At 38.9% G+C, this 22,275-nt stretch overlaps 2 protein-coding genes across 11 annotated transcripts in view; one reads left to right on the top strand and one right to left on the bottom strand.

Annotated features, from left to right (window-relative positions):
- FAM210A (family with sequence similarity 210 member A) overlaps positions 1-5,425 on the bottom strand; it is a 20,041-nt gene extending 14,616 nt beyond the window's left edge. Inside the window, exon 1 of one of the 6 annotated variants that reach the window (XM_015617175.1) lies at positions 5,140-5,425. The gene's annotated coding sequence lies outside the window, so the exon portion shown is untranslated. Of the gene's footprint in view, positions 1-4,761; positions 4,850-4,908; positions 5,013-5,139 lie in introns of those variants that run through there. The other 5 variants (XM_015617180.3, XM_015617181.3, XM_015617182.2 and 2 more) reach the window with 5 other exon arrangements.
- On the top strand, positions 5,407-22,275 carry RNMT (RNA guanine-7 methyltransferase). 5 transcript variants are annotated; one of them, XM_015617165.3, is made up of 11 exons: positions 5,410-5,491; positions 6,819-7,082; positions 9,260-9,392; positions 10,868-10,990; positions 12,034-12,149; positions 13,723-13,904; positions 14,507-14,671; positions 15,806-15,923; positions 17,611-17,712; positions 19,156-19,189; positions 20,472-22,275. In XM_015617165.3, the coding sequence occupies exons 2-11, from the start codon at positions 6,849-6,851 to the stop codon at positions 20,507-20,509; spliced, it is 1,245 nt and encodes a 414-aa protein (XP_015472651.1). In that variant the 5' UTR covers positions 5,410-5,491; positions 6,819-6,848; the 3' UTR covers positions 20,510-22,275. The 5 variants fall into 5 exon arrangements, with proteins under 5 accessions (XP_033368092.1, XP_033368090.1, XP_015472653.1 ...); XM_033512199.1 differs by lacking the exon at positions 19,156-19,189 and having other exon boundaries at positions 5,409-5,491; XM_015617167.2 differs by lacking the exon at positions 14,507-14,671 and having other exon boundaries at positions 5,409-5,491; positions 20,472-20,898.

Below are 22,275 nucleotides of genomic sequence, written 5' to 3'. Positions count from 1 at the left end.
ACTCAAGAGCCTTTCACTGTATTTTCTTTCCCTGCCCAGCTGAGGAGGGGAGGGGTAGAGCAGCTTTAGTGGGCACCTGACATTCAGCCAGAATCAAACCACCACACCAAACCACAGAATATGACCATATATTCAAATATAAGGTATTCAAATACTTTACCTCGACTAATTATAAAAGACATTTATTAGGAATATATTAAAACTTAGATCTTAGAATCAGCTTTGTACAGCCTTCTTCCTCACCTTCCACAGTAACTACCACACCTGTTTCCTTTCTAGCCTTGATAAATGCCATTTTTGCCACCTTGGATCTTGACAGGTCTTGCCTCACTGTTGTGTTTCTTCTTTCCATAACCCAAAAGCAATACTACCATCTGTAATAATACATTATGTGCAAATTATATTATGTAATAATTTTATATGACACTCAAAACAATAACCTTGAAGTACCAAGTTTTTTACTCATCAAATTCATCCAAAATGAATTAATTAATCCAAATTCATCCATTCTAAAGATGTCCGAAAAACATTTTCAAGGAAGAACTCTGAAGCCTTACAATTAGAAACAAAGTCGGAATAAAAGTAAACAAGCATCAAACTAGAAAAAAACATCCCAGCTTCCGTAAAAACAGAATTCACAGTGGAAGCACTGGGTTCAAGATTTTTTCTTTTATTCTCTCACCACATTTATTTCACACTTTCAAACATTGAAAAGCTGTCATTTTTCCCAGCAAAAAATACAGAACGTTCATCTTTCAGCAGAATTACTGTTGGCAGACATTCACTTCCAGTATAAATCTTTTCTAAATATTCAAAGTAAGTGTTGAATTCTCTGTTGTGAATTCAAATTTCTCCATATGGGGAAATATGTGCAGTATCAATCAGAATATCTTGAAAAATTATGTGTGAAGAGGCTGATCATAACATTTACAGAATACACACACACACACACTCAAAACCACAGTCTTCATCTAATTTTCAGTAAATGATATTCCCAACATCTCTACAAATGAATATGAACAGTTCTTATGAAAGAAGTATTATTTTTATTAAGGTCTCTATACCTGAGTGGCTAAACCTTCTTGCCCACTATTCAATTTACTACCTTACACAGCACTTCTTGCACATAGGACATGAAAACAACAAGATGACACCAGTGTCTGAAAGTGCATCAGATTCAGAGATCTGTGTCTTTACACCAGAAGGAGCTCAGATGACACTTCAGTATTAGAACCCTAATAACATTCCTATTCAGTCTGAAGCAGCAACATTACAACACTGCTGTATTCAGATTGAGAGAGGAATCCTGTGACTGCAACACTGCAACCTTTGCAAGCACACTGCCTTCTGCCAGATGTCATCAACAAGGCCCAAGACTTGTGGTTCAGCATGGAAACATCCCTCATCAGAAAGTACTATCCTATGGCCTGAGACAGCAGGAAGCAAAGGATGCCATCTAATTTTAACATCAGCAAAACAAGATTTTAAATCTACAAAATATTAAGAGTGAATAGTTAGTTGCCTGGTACACGCTGGGGCTAAGCACTACCACTGCAGTTAAAGGCAAGTGCTGTCGCATTTTACTAAAATCTTTTACCAGCCACTTTTGGAAGAGACTCACTGAATTCCTGTGAAGCCACTCATGCATTTATTTCCAACCAAAAAAATTCATCCACTGAAAAAAAAGCAACTGATTTGTTTTATAATTTGTTTATGAGCACCTGACTGTATTAACCACCATTCCCTTCCCCCATCCCCCTCCGCAAGGAAAACCTCCGCAGACCTAGAGAGCTGCAGGTGATCATCTGCTGCAACATTCTACAAAGCCACAATCACAGCCACACAACTTCTTGTTTTGTTTACATAAGAACTGTTACACGGGGTCAAGATCAATTCTCGGGACAAGATAAAACAGTAGATGCAGGGAATTAAAATTTATAGCCCGGCTATGTGTCAATTTCATTTTCTGATGTGCACAAAGAGACCTTTACCATTCAGATGAATTTGTTTAGCAGGGGCAGGGCCATGTCTGGAAACATAACAAAATATGTGGCTTGTTTGAAGAGGATGAGAGGAAAATGGAGTGATGGAAGGCATTGGGCTACAAAGGGTTGGAGATTTTTAGAGGAAGCACCAAGTTCCAGACATACTAAATCCTATTGTGTAATGCCAATGCCTATAAGAAGATGTGGCTTCAGTCCTTACCAGATAAAAGGTCCTTAGTAGGCACACCACTCTGGCCTGTCAGCACCTGCTGAAATTGTCATTTTCTGGACAAAATTTAATATCAACAAAGTGTGTTGGACTTAACACTGGTCCAGTGCTAAGTTAATACTTAATGGTTAATTAAGTGGTTAACATCCCTTAATACTGATATCTTCAAGACTGAACCAAATTTAGGAAAGTAGAATCACAATAGATCATAAGGATTTTTTAACTGAATAATAATGATTTACTCTCACTGGAGTTTTATTATAGCAACAGACACAATGAATGATGTGTGTTTTTTTGAAGTGTCATGATTCAAGACTCAAAAATTAAAAAGTTCTGTAACTTGAGCAGTGCTTTTTGTTGTTGTTATTTTCACACTGCACAATTCATTCCTCTCAAGTCAAAAAATCTACTACAGGCACATAATAGTCATTAAAAGTCTCTGACCCTGAGTTTGATCCTTGATCTAAAGTGATGGAACTAGGTAGTTACCTCTCAGAATATCAAGGTAAAATCCTTATGATCTGTTCTGATGACGCCTGGCTGTCCAGGAAGATTTCCATCAGGTTTTGGGCCCAGGTCTCAGTCCTTTCAGTGATTTTATTCCATTTCTAATATTGAAATATTGATGATGATGAATTTGCTTCAGCATCTAATTTTGAAAATAAGTTCATGTTCAACTATCTGATTTAACACCAAAAAGAACTGTGTTGGATTGTCTCTCCAGTCTGCAGAACTAAACTCATTACAAGGAATTTGCTGAGATTCCATTAGCAGTTTTACATTTTTAAAAATCAGTCCACTTCCTGCTCTTGTTGTTGAATTTCTCATGCCCTTGTCTTTAAGATTAGAAAAAAACTCCCTACAGATCCAGAAATGTGCCAAGATGCACACTGAAGGCTCTTATCTGACATTGAGGGACATCAAGAACTCCCTGTCTTGCAAAAACAAACTTCAGTTTCTAAGCGATACCTATGAGCATACACACAGAGCTGGGCTGGTTTACCTGCAGAAAAGACCAGCAGGAGAACTACAATGGAATCTTTTAGAAACCAAACCAGATCAAAACTTTTCTTACAGCTGCTAGAGCCTATGAAGCAGACCTGCAGACAGTCACACTAGACAAATCTTTACCTTCTTACATTCCTTACATGCTCCTTAACAGTCTGAATTTACCTACTCAGTTTTTGCCATGTGCAAACCACCTGATATCCACCTACCCAAATCATCAAATTATTATTTTTTTTTTTCATTCCCTGATGGAAGTGCTTCTTAAGCAGTGAGTGCAATTCAGTAATGCTTCCACAAAGGTCAGTCATATCCTTTTTACCTCAAACAGCCCTTGATAAGAGGAGGAGGAGATAAACACCTGTTGTCACCTCCATAGGAGATAGATGGTAGGGACATACTATCCTCTGTGCATGCAATTCCCTCACTGAAGCAGCTGCAAGTCATATAGGCACAGGCAACAAAACACATTCCAAACGTGAAACCTGTGCCCTATCTCTTTCCAAAGCAGCAAAACTTTGGCAAACCATTTTACATTTCTACTTGTAACAGCTATGACATCTTAGGGTAAACTGAGGAACACTTTCAGTTTAAGAACTGGCTTTGGTAAGGAATTCTAGGACACTTAATGTACTACTGTCCAAAGTAATGTTTTCTCTTTCAGGACAGTTTCTAGTGGGGGTAGACATCAGCGAGGCTGAAGTATAGTCTGTAATGGCTGACATAGGTCCACGTTTCACTTAAAAGCCTTAACAAAATAGCGATGACTTCTCTGTCTGACTCCCTGGACACACTTAATTAACAGGAGCAGATAGACAATAAAACACTTGGACAGTCACCTCAAACTTCCTGAAAATACAAGATCTAGGCAGGTCTAGGAAGAGACCCCCCCTTAAGGGGCATAAGCCACCTGCATTCCTTCAGCGGTAACACAGAACCATGGGATATGCTGACTTGGAAGGGATCCATCAGGATCATCGAGTCCTACTCCTGGCCCCGCACAGGACATCCCAAGAATCACACCTTGTGATTGCGACTATTGCCAAACGCTTCTTGAACTCTGTCAGGCTGGTGCTGTGACCACTTCCCGGGATGGAGGAGCTCCACTACCAGTGGAGCCTGCTCCAGTGCCAACCATCCTCTGGGTGAAGAACCTTTGCCTAATATCCAGCCCAAACTTCCTCTGACAGTTTCGTGCCGTTCCCTTGGGTCCTGTCACTGACACCGGGACCCGGGGTCGGCACAGCCCTTCGTGAGGAACTCACAGATCCCATTCCCAAATCCCCTCCTTTCCACTCAGATGCTGCAGCACCAGCCCACCACGGAACAGGCAGGCCCATCCAGCGTCACCTCTCTCCCAAGAAACAAATCTCCCACCCCACTTTCTTGTGTCTAGGCCGATATCCTTCAGTGCCAAACAAGGCGGACTCGTCAGAGGGAAGGCAGCCGGAAGGAAGGCGCGCGCAGCCCAATCCCCCCAACAAGCCGGGGCAGTGGGGGATCCGTCCCGATCCCGCCGCTCCCGCCCCGCCGCGCGGGTACCTCGTGCCGGGCCCGCGCCGCTCCTCAGAGGCCCCGCGAGCCTCGGGCACGCGCCAGGGTCACCAACGGCCGCTCCCGTCACACCCCCCCCACCCCGCTCCCCGCCCGCCCCGTGCAACGTGCGGCGGCGCCCGTCCCCACCATCACCTTCAGGCCCGGCGGCGCTCTCCCACTGCGCAGGCGCGAGCACCGCCCCCTTCTCGCACGGCCCCCTGGGACTCGTAGTCCCTCTGTCCCGCCTCGGACTCCGTCACCTTCCATAGAACCAAGGTTGGAAGCGACTTTTAAGACCACCCTGTCCAATCGTCAATTCGGCACTGCCACTGTGCCCCCCTAACCCAAATCACACAGCGCCAGATCCAGACGTCTCTTACACACCTCCAGGGAGGGTGACTCCACCACCTCCCCTGGCAACCTATTCCAACGCCTGAGCATCTTAACAGTTAAAGCCATTTCCTCCGGTCCTCTCAGCGCAGGCACGGTGGAACAAACTGGTCTCAGCTCACTGACTACAACCTCCTGTCAGGCAGTTGTAGAGAGCGATGAGGTCCCCCCCGAGCCTCCTCTTCTCCAGGGTAAACAACCCCCGCCCTCCAGCCGTTCCTCACACGACACCGGGCGTGCCGCCGTGTTTTCTCCCGTGCTTTTCCCTGCGGTCCATCCCAGGAAGTGACGTCCACAGTGGGGGTCCGTCACTTCCGCAAACAGGCATGGCGGAGCGCTGAGTCGGGTAAGTGCCGGGCCGGGTCAGTGCAGGGCTGCCCTCCCTCCGCCCTCCCTGCCCCCGGGCGCACCGGCGGCGGCGGGGGCATCCGGGGCCTTCAGCCTCGCTGCACTGCGGGGTCGGGGGGGCCGCAAAGAAGCGACGGGCGCCGCCGCCCCCTTAACGGGAGCGGAGGCCCTGAGGCCTCCCAGCCGTATCGCGGGGGAAGGGAAGGAGGAAAGGAAGAAAGGAGGGGGTGGGAGCGTCCCGAGGCTGGCGGGGCCATTCCCACATCACTCTAGGCGTTTTGCTCTCCGGCTGAAGGAACTACTGCTTCCTCTGTGCCCTCAGTTGCCATCGCTAGTTGTGAAAGTCTAATCATTTCACAGTTTAGGCCTTTAAAACGTTTGTTTGGAGTAGCCGGGTGAGGATAAAGGACTGCTGCTGCTTTGCAAACCAAGTCAGGTGCTGCGCAGTAGTGGAAGAATTATTTTTATAAGTCGTAATTTGAGGCCATTTGTTTTGAGGACAGCTGCTCTGGTGCCTCTGTGTAGTGGCCCACTCAGTGGATGTATTCTGGCCCTCATTAGGAGGTGAGCCTGGATACGGTGGATTTGAATACGATATTTTAAATTTTTTGGCTGATTTAGGCCACCGTTTCAGAAAAGGAGTTTCCAAATTGCCCTCTCCCATGACTTGTTGAAAAGTAGGCGCTCTGCTTCCCCGTGGTGGTGTAAAGAAGGCTGGGATGTGCTGGAGACCAAATGAGCTTTGTGGCAGTTTGCAGTCCTGCAGCCTGTGTAGACATTTGTGAGGTGGAGATGTGGAAATGCAGTGCAGCTGAATATTCCACATATTAATTAAGCTTAGAGAGTAGTGGATATTCTTGGCAAACTGGAAAATCCATGACTGGTAAGAAAATTTGCTCATAAAAATGCATCTTGATCTTTTATTTGAAGACATCCATATCAAAGCATATCAGTTTAAATAACAAATTTACTAATTTGAGAGAACCTGTCTGTTTGTGTTTCTAAACAAATTGATTTTTAGGTTACTTTTTATGGGAAGGAAAAGAAAAAAACCTATAACATTTGGCAGTTGAGTCAATAATGATACGTAAGAATGACTCTAAAATGAAAAGTAACAATTTATCTTAATTTAAACTTATTTAGTGAGTACTTTTAAGTTCCACATATTTTATTGAGCTGTTTTTATTAAACAGCTCTTCAAATTTGGAGTCTGTGTGTTGCCTAGGGTGAAATGCCAATGTTATGTGTGAAAGTCAGGATTGTAACCACGAGTTAGTGAAATTCAGCACTGAAACTTCTTGGTGGTTTGTTTATTTTCCCTCTAGATTTCCATTCTGATCAGTGGACCAGTCAAAATGGCTGAAGTAACCAAGACAGAAGAACAGCAAGTAGAGAAGAGTTTGGATGGAGAAGTGGAGAAAACACCTCATGCTTCAGAGTCAGCTTCAGGTGTCGGGTGTGAAGACAATAGTTCTGCTTCAGGTACAGAGCAGTCCACTGAAAATGAAAAAGAAGTTGATAGTGGTAATCAGGAGTGCAGAGCAAAAAGGAAGAATTTAGATTCTGAAGATGAACCTTCTAAGAAAGTAGTGAGTATCATTTATTTTGAGCTGTTTTCAAATCCTTGTTTCAAAGCCTCAAGAAAAGGTTGAAAATATTTATACTAGACATGTCTGAGCCAGCATGAAACACCAAGTATGGAAATGTTTCCTAGGGAAATAACAGGTGTACAAGCGATGTTGGGCTTCACAGAGGAGGAGGAAGAGGGCTGGCAGTGAGAACTCAGCACATACTTAGTCTAATTCTAAGACTTCCATCATCCATGTGGTAGCAGTCTGGTAGTGTAGTGTTTACTGGGATTAGTCCAGGTTCCATATCTTGAATTCAGATCTCACATATGTTGTTTATCTGTATGTTAGTATAGTTACCTGTGCTTGGGTAGTTCTTCCATAAGGTAATTTTGTCCTTTTATGCCTTTGGTATAAGTAAACTTACTGTATAGTTTGCAGAACTCTACAGACTGCATTCTCTGTGATATAATTTCAGTATGATTTGTTGGCAAAGTGAAGCAGTAAAATACTTACAGGTGTTTTTTTATATTTTAAGGCTACAAAAGCAGCAGAAAATGTATGTCCTTATATATGCCCACCTGGGAGGGTGAAAAGGGTAATGTTTTACATAATGTTGTCCTTTATTATTTATGAGCTTGTAGAAGTTGATGCTTCAATATCCAGTCTAGTTAATCCTTTTGGGATATTTAAATATAATTTGAAAGTGTCTGACCTAATGTTTTGCTTCTCTGCCAAGAATTTTCCCAGGATGTTAATATGGTTTATCAGTCTGGCAAAATAAAGGGTGCCTCTTGTTGTGGTTGAAACATTACTAACCTTTTAATCCTTTTAATAAGGGGAAATAAGGCTTACATGAACAAGAACTAGATTGGATTTCTGTAGCTCAAGGGTGCAGAGACATGCCTGAACATAGCTGCCACTGTCTAGATGTTGTTGCTGATGGCTGTTCGCAGCTGAGATGTGTTAATGGTTTGTATGAGTATGTCCACACTTGTCTGAGTCAGCTGTTCTAGTAGCTTCTGTCACCTTCAGTGGCCCTTCAGGGAGCCATCTGTTCTTACCCTGAAAAAGAATAGAAGTCATCAAAATATTTGTTATTATCAGTCAGCCCAGTGTGGTAATAAACAGATGATGAGGTTATAGAGATTTCAGACAAGTAAGGCTGTGTTCATTCTGAATGTTACCAAAAGTATATGAAACACTGAAGAATTCATGTATTCACATATATCAGCCAAACTTTATTTTCCCTTGGGGAACTGCTATTTGAATGGTAAGGTGCAGAGATATTTACAGCTGTAGTGAACTGCTAGGAATGTTTTTAATGGCTTCATTCTGGTTTGTGCTGTTGTTTCAAATGCTTTTTCTACCTCACAGAGTCCATGCTGGTTGTTTCTGTTCTGTTACTTTGGATTTTATTTATAATTTATTTTCATGTATATAGTTGAAGAATATTTTTAAGTTGAAGAAATGTTGGGAGCATAATATCTGGATGTAGACTGTTTCTTTGTGTAACAGGGCTGAGGAGTGTCTTGTAGTACTTAAAGCTAAGGCTGGACAGAAATCTGGAGTATTTTGAGTTAAGGCTAAATCAGAGACATTTCTGCAGCTAACTCTTACGCATTAGATGGAATATGTTGTCAAATTATTCCTCTCATTCCTTTTTCATGGTCTGCTTAAAGCTCTGGCCATGGGGTCACTAATGTGACATCAGCCAATTGGCATTTTGGTTAAATTGGCAGTTTATATGTTTCTGTCAGATGAAAACACAGAATTTCTGAAACAGGCTCTTTGAAGAGGCTTAAAGTTCCTTGAGAAGAAACATCCTCTTCTTCTGTCCCAGACTTAAGAAGAGTGAAATATGTTCTTTGAGAGTGATTGAGAGTATTAGAGAACTGAAAGTTAAGTATTTCTGTGAAGGAAAGATGCTGGGCAATATCTATCATCCAAAAATTGCTTGAATTAACTGAAAAAGGGATTAAATTTGTGAGTGTTGCTGTGATAATTGAAGTACTGATATCAGTGCCAGGACAGATATGGGAAATCTCTTTATAATGATGGTGTTCTTCATAGTATTCCTTGTTTGCTTTCTTAAATCCATGAAGTGAACACATCTGTCTTTTGATTAAATGACAAAGTAATAAAAATAATTCACTGCTTAAGTCTGTTCCTTCTGTTGTGTGATTTCCTTTCTGCAGCATGTGATTGGCCATGGGCAAGCTGTAGCTGCACATTATAATGAACTTCAAGAAGTTGGATTGGAAAAACGTAGCCAGTCTCGCATATTCTACCTCCGAAACTTTAATAATTGGACAAAGAGTGTCCTCATTGGTAAGTTTCCTTAACTGATTGCTCAGACTTGATTAAAATGTAACTCATTTTTGTATCAAAACATATATTTTTTTCTGTTTTCTGATGTTGAGCATGACACTTTGTCTCATAATACGTAGTAAGTTTTTCAACTGCAATAAAATTTCTATATTTATATTTAATTTGAATCTCTGTGATAATGTTTTGTATTGTTGGAGTACCAAGAGTATGCTTAAGTTTTAAAGATCAACTGACTTAAAAAGTTTATACTGGAAACTGTTTTTCTCCATGACATTTTTAAAGAGAAAAGTAGAGCTTTAAATCATAGAGAATTCAAGTGTTAGATTCAAAGAAGAACAGCTTAATCTATCCCAAATAATTTCTTATGCATTTTCCCAAAGCAGTCTCTGCTTAGATGCTGGTTAAGCCATTCTGTAAGAAGCTTGAACACATAAGTATTTTCTGTATTACCCATAGTCAGTGGTTGAAAAGATGGAAAGCTAAAGGATGTTCTTTAAGAATCAGCAGGTTTTTATTTAAAGGCAAAGTCTGCTGTTCCACAAATTAATTCCAAATTGAGGAAGCAAAGCCGTCAGATATCTGCCAACAAAGAAAAGAATCATCAGCACAGCACCACAGGTTCATGAAGAGGGATCTGTGCCAGGAGATGTTGGCACCATTTGTCTTAGCATGCTGCTTTTTGTTGTGTTGTATCAGAGCAGTTAGAAGCAATATTTAGATTTCTATAAAGCTGTTCCTGAAGCCTGTGTTGAAGCCTTTCTGTCATAAAAGAATTTCAGCAGTGTGGCTTTATAGCAGTTGTATCAAAACATATTTCATGTCTCCTACTGTGAAGAAAAGTTGCTAGCATACTGATATGTTTTACATAATATGCCAACATCAGTCAGAGCAGAGAGAATCTAGACAGCATGGAGAGAGAAGAAAAAATGTTACTCTGGTGTGTATAGGGTAGAAAGCAAAGGAGTAGCTACTGTTATTGCAAGGCCTGGGAGAGTGAGTGAAAAACATTATGCGTTTTTATAAGGTGACTGGGAGGAGATGTTATGGCTGATGCATTTAATTGGCTTTTTCTTTTTGCAAAAGGCTTTCCCATACTTTCAAATAACATCTGCCTTCATTATAATGCTAATGAAAGGGAACCCTGTTTCCCTCCTCATGTACAGGGTGGCTGTTCAGCCATGTGCAGTTTTGCCTTAGCCAGGGAAACAGTTCAGAGCCGCAGTCAAGTTACATGCAGAGCATATTAAGCACAGAAAATACTTGTCTTCTCCATAGTTTTAAAAGTTTCCTTTCATCCTTCTAGAAAGAAAATAGATTTAAGTTTGTAATATTAAGAAGATTTATAGGCAAAGTAAGGTCTGAGGTGTTTTAAAATTCTCAACCCCTTTTGATTCTTTAGGCTTATAGGTGCAATACAAGTGCAGAGATTAGGTGCAGAGATGTGTTTATATGCTCCTGTTTTTTATTTTTTTTAGGTGAATTCATAGACCGGGTACGACAGAAGAAGAATGATATAACTGTTCTGGATCTAGGATGTGGGAAAGGTGGAGACTTACTGAAATGGAAGAAAGGCAGAATTAAAAAACTCGTCTGTACTGGTAAGAAGAGATGATAGCTTTCTAGGGAAGGTACATCAGATTTTATGGGAAACCAAGTACATCTCCAGTATTTTATTATTTTTTTTCCATCAATCAAAGAATGTAATTGAACACCTTTTGTGCAAATAGTTGTATTTTGTCTTTTAATCTGAAGATATGACTTGATTGCCAGCAAAAATATAAGAATCATCAATATTTAGCTTTCAGTTCAACTCCTATATAAAAACTAGTATCACTAAAGAAAAACAATATTGCCACAGGTTGCCTTAGGCAAAATGTGGCCCTGGGGAAAAGACTAACATTTTCTATTTTGTCTTTTCTCCGACATCTAGTCTCCCATAGTATTTTTAATTGTTCTGAAATGCATACAGGAGAGCTGCATTTAAAAAAAACCAAACAAACCCCCTAATGTTGTGGGAAGAAATGGTCTTGGGTGTTACAATCAACTAAAGATTTTCAGACTCAGAAATGGGGAAGAGCTGAAAACTGATTAAAAAAAAAATCTTGTTTGAATAATTGGCTTAGAGGTTGGGAGAATGATACCATCTTCCCTTTTCTCAAAAAAGTATTCCAGGTATAATCAGAATAAATATTACTTAACTCCAAATTTAATTAGGTACTAAAGTTATCTAAAACTCTTTCAGGGGGAATTATTTTGGGTACTTCACATTTTACAGTTCTTTCTTGCATTATTCAGTAGACAGTGTTCAAACACAATTAATTTACTTACAAAGTTCTTAGGTAAATTTATCGCATATTCTCAGAGGCTCAGTAACTGAAAAAGAAGCAGTCTTAGAATTTTTTTTAAAAAAATCCCATGATGTAACAGAAATAATTGCATTTCAACATCTTTTATATTTTTAAGAATATGAAGAATCCTTGGGAGCTGAGGTGTTTTAATGGAACTGAAGATAGTTTTTTTTTTTATCCTGCCATATTTTACCTTCTGTGTTCCAGTAATCATTCAAATTTTCTTGTCTGCAGAGCAGTGTACACACTTCTAAAAATTTCATTTATTATATTTATTGTCTTTCCATATATAGACATTGCTGACATTTCTGTGCAACAATGCAAGCATCGCTATGAAGAAATGAAATCCCGATGTCGGTACAATGAACATATTTTTGATGCAGAATTCATACAAGCAGATAGTACCAAGGTACAGTTCCTGTGCTTTGTAATATTTTTGAGATTTAATGTTCTTTATGGTAGTGCTGTAACATTTTGGGTATATGTATTTTTAAGGTAGGATTATTGTACTGCTCGGAGAATCAGCCATAGGGGTTACTGGAAGATTGCTTAAGATGTACTTGGGTGCATTTTGCTGCTCTTGTATAGTGTAACATTCCTGAAGCCTTAATGTCTTTTCCAGATAGTAAATCTGGTGCTTCACTATCTTTTACTTGACACAGGGAACAGAATGACTGTTCAGCTTTGGAGTTCTGTGAGACAACATGGGATGTTGGAATTATTTTGGTGAATGCTGGGGTAAATAAAGGACCTTTTCTGATTTGACTTGTACACTTGGAATTTTTTCTTTCTAGTGATATTTTAGTTACTGTAATAGGTACTTTTGAAACTTGTGTGGTAGAGCAGGTTTCTTTGATTGTCTGGAGGCAGTGGTGAATGCGTGGCTGAGGCTTAGGAGACAGTCTTCTAACCAGAACCTTTTGCTTCCTAGAAGTGCAGGCTGAGAGTGCCCTGCTGGTGGAGGCTGAGAGACAGAACCTACCTGGTTCCAGCATATCTGTGGAAAAGCTGAACCTGTTCTCAGCCTTGCATGAAGGGCTGTTTGCTTGAATTCTTGGTTGCCTTTCCTTCTTCTGAGAAACAGTCTGTTGCAGGTTCATGTCATCTCTCTTGACTTGGGGGAAGAGGAGAGAGACTTGTCCAGGAAAGAAAGGGATATTTTCATGTTGCTATTACATCTCAGTCTTAGATGCATATGCATTTTCTGTTGCATGCTTTGTTCTGTCTGTCCTTGCAAACAAAAGTTAATTTCCCTGATTTTTGATCTCTATCATGAATGTTGTATATCCTGCAAAATCTAATTCTGCCCACCTCTTTTTCTCATTTTCCTATGTCTTTCTCTATGTCTGCTGAGTACAGGGTCAAAGCAAGCTTTAACCTGACAAATTTCAAGAGCTCCAAGTTCTTCAGATTTTAGTTACTTGGTCTGGGATGGGGAGGAGTACATTGGTGATGAACATGGGTGAGAATACAGACAATACAACTTGTTGGGCAGGGCAAACTACCATATTTAAAACAACCCCTTCTCCTCTCAAGTGCATGTTTAATGGCTTAGTTTTTATTATAGAGACTTAGTAAACTCAGATTAATTTTATTACAGAGCTTTTTCCAGCCAAATGGTGGCCAGTTATAAAACCCCAGCAATAAAATACTTCTGGAAACTATAAGCTAACTAACCCTGGGTTTTGGTCTTTCAGGTGTAGCAGTGTTGCTTGACAACATGAAAAAAAATTGAGGATATTATAACTCTGAAATGTGTGTGTATTCTTGTTGTTTCTAAATGTTGTGTATGGTTTTCTGTGTAGGGGAGAGCTTTTTCTTGCTCTTGTTTTTTTTCATCTTGTCTTTGCTGAACTTGTAAAGGAATTGGAGCTGAAAGGACAAACTTAAGAGAATTCAAAGAATTACTGAAGTAGAACATTTGTTAGAAGATTTAAGTGAATTATGCTTGTTTCTGTAGTTTTCTTTTTTATCTGTTGCAGGATCTCTTGTCTTCCAAGTACAGTGATCCAGATATGCGCTTTGACATTTGCAGTTGTCAATTTGTTTACCATTATTCATTTGAGACGTATGAGCAGGCTGACATGATGCTTAAAAATGCTTGTGGGAACCTCTCTCCTGGAGGTTATTTCATTGGCACAACTCCAAATAGCTTTGAACTTGTGTAAGTATTCTTATGTCCTGTTAGTCTTCCAAAATTCTGTGAAGTATAGTTAAGTGATAGATGTTCTTGCAGTGCTCCAATAAGTTCGTACAAACAGAAGCAATTTTTCTGCAACAATTTTGGATTCTAGTAAAAAAATCTCACTCATGAACTTGACTCAATTGATAGTAAAGCAATACTAACCCTTGTCTCCTTTCTCATGGTTCTTCTGATAGAGAGTATAGGTCTTCATACACTTCATCCTTCTGTCATGACTTCAATAGTGTCAAAATGACCACAGCCTGGGGAAAAACTGTCAAGGTTTTATGGTTGTTTCCAGAAGCCTGTCTTGTCCATATAGATTGTCTGTGTGTCCAGGCTTAAGGTTCAACTTCTAGGTCCACTTAGTCCTTGGTATGTTGTATGGGAATGATAACCTGTTAAAACCCAGTATGCTGCTTCATTTCATTGTTTAATTGCTTTATGAGATAAGGGAAGTGGGAAACTAGAGAGATCACTGAGTATTACTGGGAGCAAAGTATTACTTTCAGGCTTCCTATGTGTAGTTTTCTCTGCTTGTTAAATACTGGTCAATGAATGTTTGTTTATGTCTCATTCTGTAGAAAGAGACTTGAAGCTTCAGAAACAAATTCATTTGGGAACGATGTGTACAATGTAAAATTTGAAAAGAAGGGAGAGTATCCCTTATTTGGCTGCAAGTATGATTTTCACTTGGAAGAAGTGGTTGATGTCCCTGAGTTTTTGGTTTACTTTCCCTTACTGGAAGAGTAAGTTAAGTTTTAAATTCATTATACAATAAAAGCTGTGGAACATAATAAACACTTATTTAGTTGATGTGTCCTTGCATAATGCTTGCAGATAATTATGTTTTGGCTTTCTTACTATATTTTCCAGTTCTTAATTTTTTGTTGTTGCTTCAAATACAGAGATTTCTTGCCTTTCCATCCACAACTGTAATCTGTCCATTAAACTCTGTTGAAGGTCCTCTGGTCAGAAGCTGTAAGGACTTAAACTATGTCTCACAAGGAACATCTGATCTGATACATTGGATCTGACAGCAAACCTTTAGAACTGTCAGCTTTTCCTTCTTTAACTGTAACTTTTTGAGGGGTTTATTTCTATCCCTTTTTTAGTCTTTCAGTAAGCTTTCTTGTGTATCTTCTTCATCATGGTGCCTCTTTCTTGTCTTCTTCATCTTTCCTTAGATGTTCATAGGATTTTTCTATGGTGACTTTTTTTATTCCTCTAAATGAACTTCATCTGTAAGCATGTATTTTGCTGTTACTTCTCTGTGACCTCAGATTTGGTTTTCCCAGCTGTATCCTGAGGTACAGACAAACCTTTCCATACTGGGTTTTTTCTGCCATACAAACTCAGTATGGTTAAACAGTATTAAGTTTTCCCTTCAGGTCTGTTCAAGAGCTTAATTTGTAGCTGTTGGTGAAAAGTAACAGGATCTGTCACTGACATCTGTAACTTCAGTGTTGCATGCCCACAATGTCTACATGGAATTGAGATGTAAGCCACTAAATACAATAGAAAGAAGTTCTGTAGAAGTATTTATAGTATTCATGGTAGATATTGCAGGGAAAAGTGTAGTCTTCCTGGAAGTCCGCATGGAACTTCTGTGTTTTGGGAGAGGAGACCTTTTCTATTAAAATTTTTGTAAATTACTTCTGTGTAGATTTTTGTTGTCCTAATTAAAAAAAAAAAGAAAAAAAAGTGCAGTTTCTGGTGGTACTGCAGCTTGTTTGATCTAAATGTCTTTACTAAGAAAAAAAGTTGTAAAAAAGTAATCCTAGTGAATACCATAAGATGTCACTGTAGTTTAAAATTGTTCCTTTGAAAATAAAGCTACAATAATTTTGCGGCTTCCCTAATTAAGCTTATTATTTTGACAGAATGGCAAAGAAGCATGGCATGAAATTAGTCTACAAAATGACATTTCGGGAATTCTATGAAGAAAAAATTAAGAATGAGGAGCATAAAATGCTGTTGAGGAGAATGCAGGCCTTGGAGGTAAATTTGGAGTTGACTTGTTTGATTTTAATGGCATTATACATCTTGGGGTTTTTTTGTGCAGTAATTGAAATTCCCTTTGTGAACATCTTGCAGTTAATTAAAGGCTACCAGTAAGAAGGTATTTAGTTCCTGGGGTTGAAAGTGTGCCTCTGGTTGTTGACCTTGACTGGCTGTCAGACACCCACTGACCTCGGTTCTCGTTCTCTCTTCCCAACAGAATGGGAGGAGAAAATAGAAAAAAACCCTTGTGGGTCAAGATAAATTCAAGGAGATTGCTTAGCAATTACTGTCAGACAAAGCAGACTGAACTTGGAGAAGATTAATTTAATTCATTGCAAAAAAAAAATAATAAATTGTGAAGAGTGAGAAACCTGAAAACCTAAAACCTTTGTCCCACCCACTGCTTGTTCCCAGGCTCAGCTTCATTTTTTCACTCCTGACCTTTCTACTTTCTCTCCCTTCCTCTGCAGGGGGAAGTGGGATTGTAGTCTGTTTGTAACACTTTGTCTCTCACTGTCCTTCCTCCTCACACTATTCTCTTGGTCCAGCAGAGGTCCCACCCTATAGATGATTCAGATTTTGAAGATAATATTTCACTAATGAGGCAAGTTCTTGTGAAGTAGGAAACAGAAGCCCAAGAATCCTACCAAGTGTCAGATAGTGGTGGCTGTAATCCATTTCTTCCTCAGCAGAGCGACTGAAATCTGGATCTTTGTGCAAGGAATATTGACTGAAAATAAATAAAGGAATCTCTGTAGGAGTAAAAGGACAGTCTGTGTTCATAGAAGAAAATGGTACTTAACTATAACTGAGTGTATGATTTTGCCCAGTGTTTTTGCATTTGTTTTTTTATCCTCAGGCTCTTATCCTCGATAACTTTAGCAGCTTCAGAGAAGCTTTTCCAGGCTACCTCTGAGGCTTTGGTTTTACTTTTAGTTCTCTGTGCTTCCCTCCTCCCTCAAATAGTAGAATTCTTCAGCAGAAAACTCTCAAATCAAGTAATTGGTGACTTATTCAGCTGAGTCACAGCCTGCAACTTGACTGTACTTGTTGACTCTAAAAGTGATGGTGCTGTGTGTGGGCTCACACTGGCAGTGGCACAGAGAAGAGACACAGCCTCTGACTTACCATCTTCCTTCTTAGGAAAGTTGTCTTAAGGTAGTGGCCACTTAAACTGAGGACCGAATTTTTATGATCAAATTTATTTACACAGATCACTAGTGACTGGGATCCTTAATAAGTACATCTTGGTTTTGAAGAACCTGTTGTATACTTCTGTTACAGCTTGTGTCTTATTGAAGCATTTTAATTGTTCTGCTTGAAATTGTAGTTGCCCATTTCTTAGTACTTCTGCTGAAGAGATGCTGGTATAGGTGCTCTTCTAAAAGAAGGTATATCTGGGTAATGCTCATAATGAGCTGTACATGAAGGAGAGTGTTCATGGTTATGTTTCCCCTGCTTTAGAGACATAAGGATAAAACTTCATTTATAATTCTTGGGTGGCAGATTTTCTGGTAAGTAGGAAATATCAGACCTGTTCCTGAGAATGTTATAAAGGAGAGACCTAAATTTAAAATATTTTTAAGACTTACTGACCTCTGTCATGGACTGTGTTGTGACAAACCCTTTACTTCATGTGATTAATGTATCTCACTATTCAATGTTTTTGTTCTATGTTCTCCAGCCATATTCTACACTTGGCGATTCCAGGCTTGTTTCTGATAAACCTGATGATTATGAGCATGCAAAAGAGTTTATCAAAGATGGCAAGGCAAAGTTACCATTGGTAAGTTCCTTTATACTTCACTTGAGATAATGGTGTCTTAAAATTGAGGTCCTGATCTTTCATTCTGTGGTGTCTTCTTCATTTCAACTCTAGTGAAGTTGGTATGAGTGTCTCTTTGCATGTTAAAAATTGTAGAGCTGCAGGGCTGAAGGGATCATCTAGTTTATATCCCATACTCAAAGAATCTAATTCACTTAATTTGGTAGCTGTTAAGAAATCTGTAATAATGAGAAGGGAAAGGATATTTTTCCATCTTACTTGACAGCTGTTCTTTCTACCTATTCTTAATTTGAGGAATCTTCTTATATTCTGGATCTTCACAATACTGATTTAAAGCATTAGTTCCAATCCTCTGATAGGAGACTTCAAAGGTTTCTTCATAACACTGTATTTGAAATCATTCTTTCCATTTTCATCAGTACAATATGAAGGTGATCAACTTAAAGTTTCCACTTGGTTTTGTTGCTTGGGTTTTTTGGTTTTTTTAATCATTGATTCATCTACTGTTCATGGATTCTTGAAGATGTGGTCCACTTACTGCATATATAAAAATTCTGCATAAAGAGAGAAAAGAAACCTGCTCTCCACATTTGAAATTCAAAAGTTTTTAACAAGAAAAATATTTGTTTTAAGCATATTTAAGAAATAGGCTTAAAAAGATGAGAATGACAAGAGAGACAAAAAATGTCTGTTGCCAAGTGCTGTTTTAAAAGGTGAACCATTTGGTCAGGTTTGGTCAGTGGGTAGCATATAGATTAAATTATGTCCCCAGTGAGGACTCCTTGGATGGGGATGGAGTGGGTAGAGCAGAAAATCAGCTTATTGTTATTGCCTTATGTTTCTTAATTGATGGGGTAAATGGCAGAAGCTATTTGCTTGTGAACTTGCCGTGCTTTCATCTGATCAGCTGAGCTGGGAGGTTCTTGGGCTGGAAGACAGGCTGTTTTTCCAGAATGTGTGAGTAAGAGTGAGATTTAGTCTCTTGCAAATAGAGTTTCCGTGGGCTATGGGGTGTTGTTGGGTGGAGGCAGGCAGTGTTCCTGAGGGAAGTGGCAGCACCATGGTGTGTAGGGCCTTTTCCTGACTGCTGCACATCTCAGTCTGGGCAGCAGCAGGAGCCAGGTCAGCTCATGCTGGTGTGTGGTAATGGACAGAGGCATGCTCTGCATTGTAGAGGCATCCAGACCAACAGACTGTTGGCCCATTCTCCTGTACCTATTTAATTTAGGTGTGTTCCATTATCCGGGTCTTCCAGTTCCAGACCATCATAGTTAGTGGAGTTACAAATATCTGTAGTCTACAGTAATGCTTTTCTTGCCCCTGGATAGCCAGTCAGGGTGGGTGGTTAGATATTGGTCAGTGAAAGATGGAGCTAAATCAGTGTTTTATTGTTTCCTTATTTTTTGTTGAAACTGTGGTTTGGTTTTTTTTGTCCCCTTCTAGGGAACCTTGAGTAAGTCTGAATGGGAAGCAACAAGTAAGTAATGGTTTTGAAAACAGTATTTTAGTATTGACTAAATGACTGCTTAGAAAAGTGTGTAGAATAGCCTGTTGGTGATGGAAGAAAATCCAGATTCTAAATATACTAAGATGCTGTTATCTGTGTAATTCAGAATGTCTGTGTGTAGATTATGTAGTGTGCACATTGCAAGAAATTGGGAGGGAAATGCGTAGGTGCAGCCAACCAGAATTTTCATTTTTGCAGGCCGTTATACTGGTTGTGTTAGTAGTTTAAAAACAAAAAATGCTGTTTACTTCACAGGTGAGAAAAATCTTCACCCTGCTTTCTTAAATTATGATCTAATTTTTGAATCTATGAATTATAAGGTAGACATAAATTCCAGCAATCTAGAAGTATTATCTCAATTATTTACTTGAGGGGCTTTTTATATAATTTTATACCTTTTTATACCTAAAAAAAGATATATACCTTTAAAAATTTAGTGATTACTGTTTCCTAAGTAGTCTATTTTTCCAGAAACATTTGGAGTATTGAGCTTCTGTAAAGAGTATAAGCACAGCTTGTTTCTTACATGGAACTTTGCATTGTTGCTGAGGAATGTCTGATAAACTTGTCTTGAAAGATTTGCAAGTAGCTATGGCACCTCCTTCATTAAAATAAAAGTTGAATTCAAGTGGAAATCTGTAAATGTTTAATTAGACCTGTGGTCTCAACTAAGTGGTTTAACCTGTCTGTCTGGTATGGAGCACAGGAACAGCTGGCATTGATTATACGCCAGCAAAGAATTTTCCAAGGGTGCTGGTATGGACTGTACAAGTATCCATTAATAGAATCATACTGTTCTGGACTTGAAAAAATGCTATAATTTTATCTTTATCCATAAAAATTTAAAAGACTAAAATTGATAATATGTATCATGGGTTTATTTGCTTTTCAATTAAAAATGAAGTCAATAATTTTAACCCTGATTGTCTATTACTGGATATAAGAAGGAGTCACTAGCACATAAAAAGTCATATGAATTAAGTTTAAAGAATGTTCACTGTATGTAGAATGGCACAGTAATTTATGAATTTCATTCACATTTCTGAAAACTATGTACAAAACTGTGTAGATTTCTGTAAAACTATGCTGGAGTAGAATGCTAGAGTTACTCACTGGAAAATCATAAAATCTTTTGTAATTTCAATAATTGCTAACAGGTTACTTGGGCATAATATCAACCTGGTTACATTTTGAAAACTTAGTTGAGTCACCAAAAAAGCTGAAACTTTAAATATTCCTATTTTCTCTTTAGGTATTTACTTGGTATTTGCATTTGAGAAGCAACCATGAAACTTCACTTACTGGATGCAGCAAGAAGAGATCATATCCATGTGCAAGTTGGAATGATCAGAAATCCATGGTGGCAACTATTTTTTTATTTTTTATTTTTTAATTATCAGACGTGTGCAGGACACTACCAAAACCTAGGGGAAGCTCATGATTCAGAGTTACATTGCCTGTCTGTGACAGATGGACTTCTGTGTGTATATATAAGAAAGATTCTGAACCAGTCTTTTTAAGCATTTGTAAGCAATCTGCATGCTCTCAAAACCTGTGTTTGAACTCACATAACTTTGTTAGAAAGAAATGTTTCGTTTGTAGAAGTACGTTTGTGATTATGAGCCTGACCCTGCACTTTCTGAAGTTGATGGAAGAATATTGACTTTGATAATGCAGAATGAGGGCCTAAATAGTGTTCTGCAGAGCTCAGTTAAGTCATAAGATCTATACAGCATAGAGGGTATGTCTACATTGCATGCAGAACAAAAAAAAATACCTGAGTCAGTTTGAGAACCTCTGTGCTGTGCTCAAGCCTGCATTGTAAATCTACCTTAGAGGTATTCATGGTGTAGTTTACATGGTAAAATCCCATGATGTTCTTTTTTTTCCTGCTTGCTGATACGTAGTGTCACTTCATGGTGCTTTTGAGATTAAATAAGTTTGTTCTGTACAAAACTGCTCTGAAAGTACTCAATTTCTAATGCTTCAAATCTCTACTTTGTTTTCCAAATATGGCTGTGTGGTTATCAGTAACAGCTGCTTAAGTTGGATTACTGAACATTTTTTTATTGTATTAAAGACTCTCCTGACTTTTCAATAGTTTTAGTGGTTCTTGAAACTTACTAGATAGATCTTAGGATGCCTTTCTTTCTTGTTTAATAGAATTCCAAATGGGCTTGGCAGTAGGATGAGCTGTTGGTGGTGATGGGGACCTCATTGCAGTCATATGGCATTAAAAACATGGTCATGTAATGGATCATGAACCAAAAGGGGAGCCTGTGTAATATTTGAGGATACCAGCAGTTCCCTCAGGAAGGGAGGTTGGTGTATGTGCATACACATTCTTGTACCTATGGGTAACAATCCCCAAATTAAAGCCACATATTTTGTTTGGGAATGCAATTAAATTATACCAGTAGGCAGAACTGTGCCTAAGTACCATCATAACTGCTTGTTAATCTCTTAGAGCTGGCATAGGGATTTCTGTACAGTGTTTGCTCGACTTTCCATATGCTTGTAGCCACCCATTACTGAGAAGGCCTGAATACTTCATGTTTTTCCTCTCCCATTTTGGGCTAACAGTAGCTGATGGCTGCTGTTGGCTAATAGATTTGACATAGAGATGAAATGATGATGGTACGTGAGTATTTTGAAACGTTATAGCAAACCTAGAAGAGAACATTTCTGTTAAAACTTACATGTTCAAATTATATGAGTTTTTAGTTGTATTGCTTTCCCCCTGTAATTGGGTTCTACTCTTTCCTTCACGACTCCTATTTTTTTTATTGTCTAGGAGAACACCTGTAATGTTCACTGAAGCAGTAGAATATGTCAGTTCTGCTGCTGAAATTAAGATAAAATGTTCTTGTCTGCTAGAATTAGTACTCATGAAACTAGCTAAAAATGATGACTCTTTAGAAGTACAGAAATGTTTCTTTGAAATTTGTGTGCATCAAAGCTAGTTTTGTTGGATTTCTTGTATCAAATTTCATTTGAAAATACATTGTTATGCTATTTTTGGAAGAAATAAGAAAAATAAAAACAGAGGGAATATG

The sequence above is a fragment of the Parus major genome, chromosome 2 (assembly GCF_001522545.3).
Source record: "Parus major isolate Abel chromosome 2, Parus_major1.1, whole genome shotgun sequence".
Classification (NCBI taxonomy): domain Eukaryota; kingdom Metazoa; phylum Chordata; class Aves; order Passeriformes; family Paridae; genus Parus; species Parus major.
Note: the sequence above shows the minus strand (reverse complement) of the source record. Positions and strands in the feature narration are given on the sequence as shown.

Bases quoted from the DNA above. Each gene is read 5' to 3' on its own strand.
- RNMT (XM_033512199.1), top strand. From the start codon at position 6,849: ATGGCTGAAGTAACCAAGACAGAAGAACAGCAAGTAGAGAAGAGTTTG. The intron at 10,991-12,033 runs GTAAGAAGAGAT...TTCCATATATAG, and splicing joins TAAAAAACTCGTCTGTACTG to ACATTGCTGACATTTCTGTG. The intron at 12,150-13,722 runs GTACAGTTCCTG...TATCTGTTGCAG, and splicing joins TACAAGCAGATAGTACCAAG to GATCTCTTGTCTTCCAAGTA.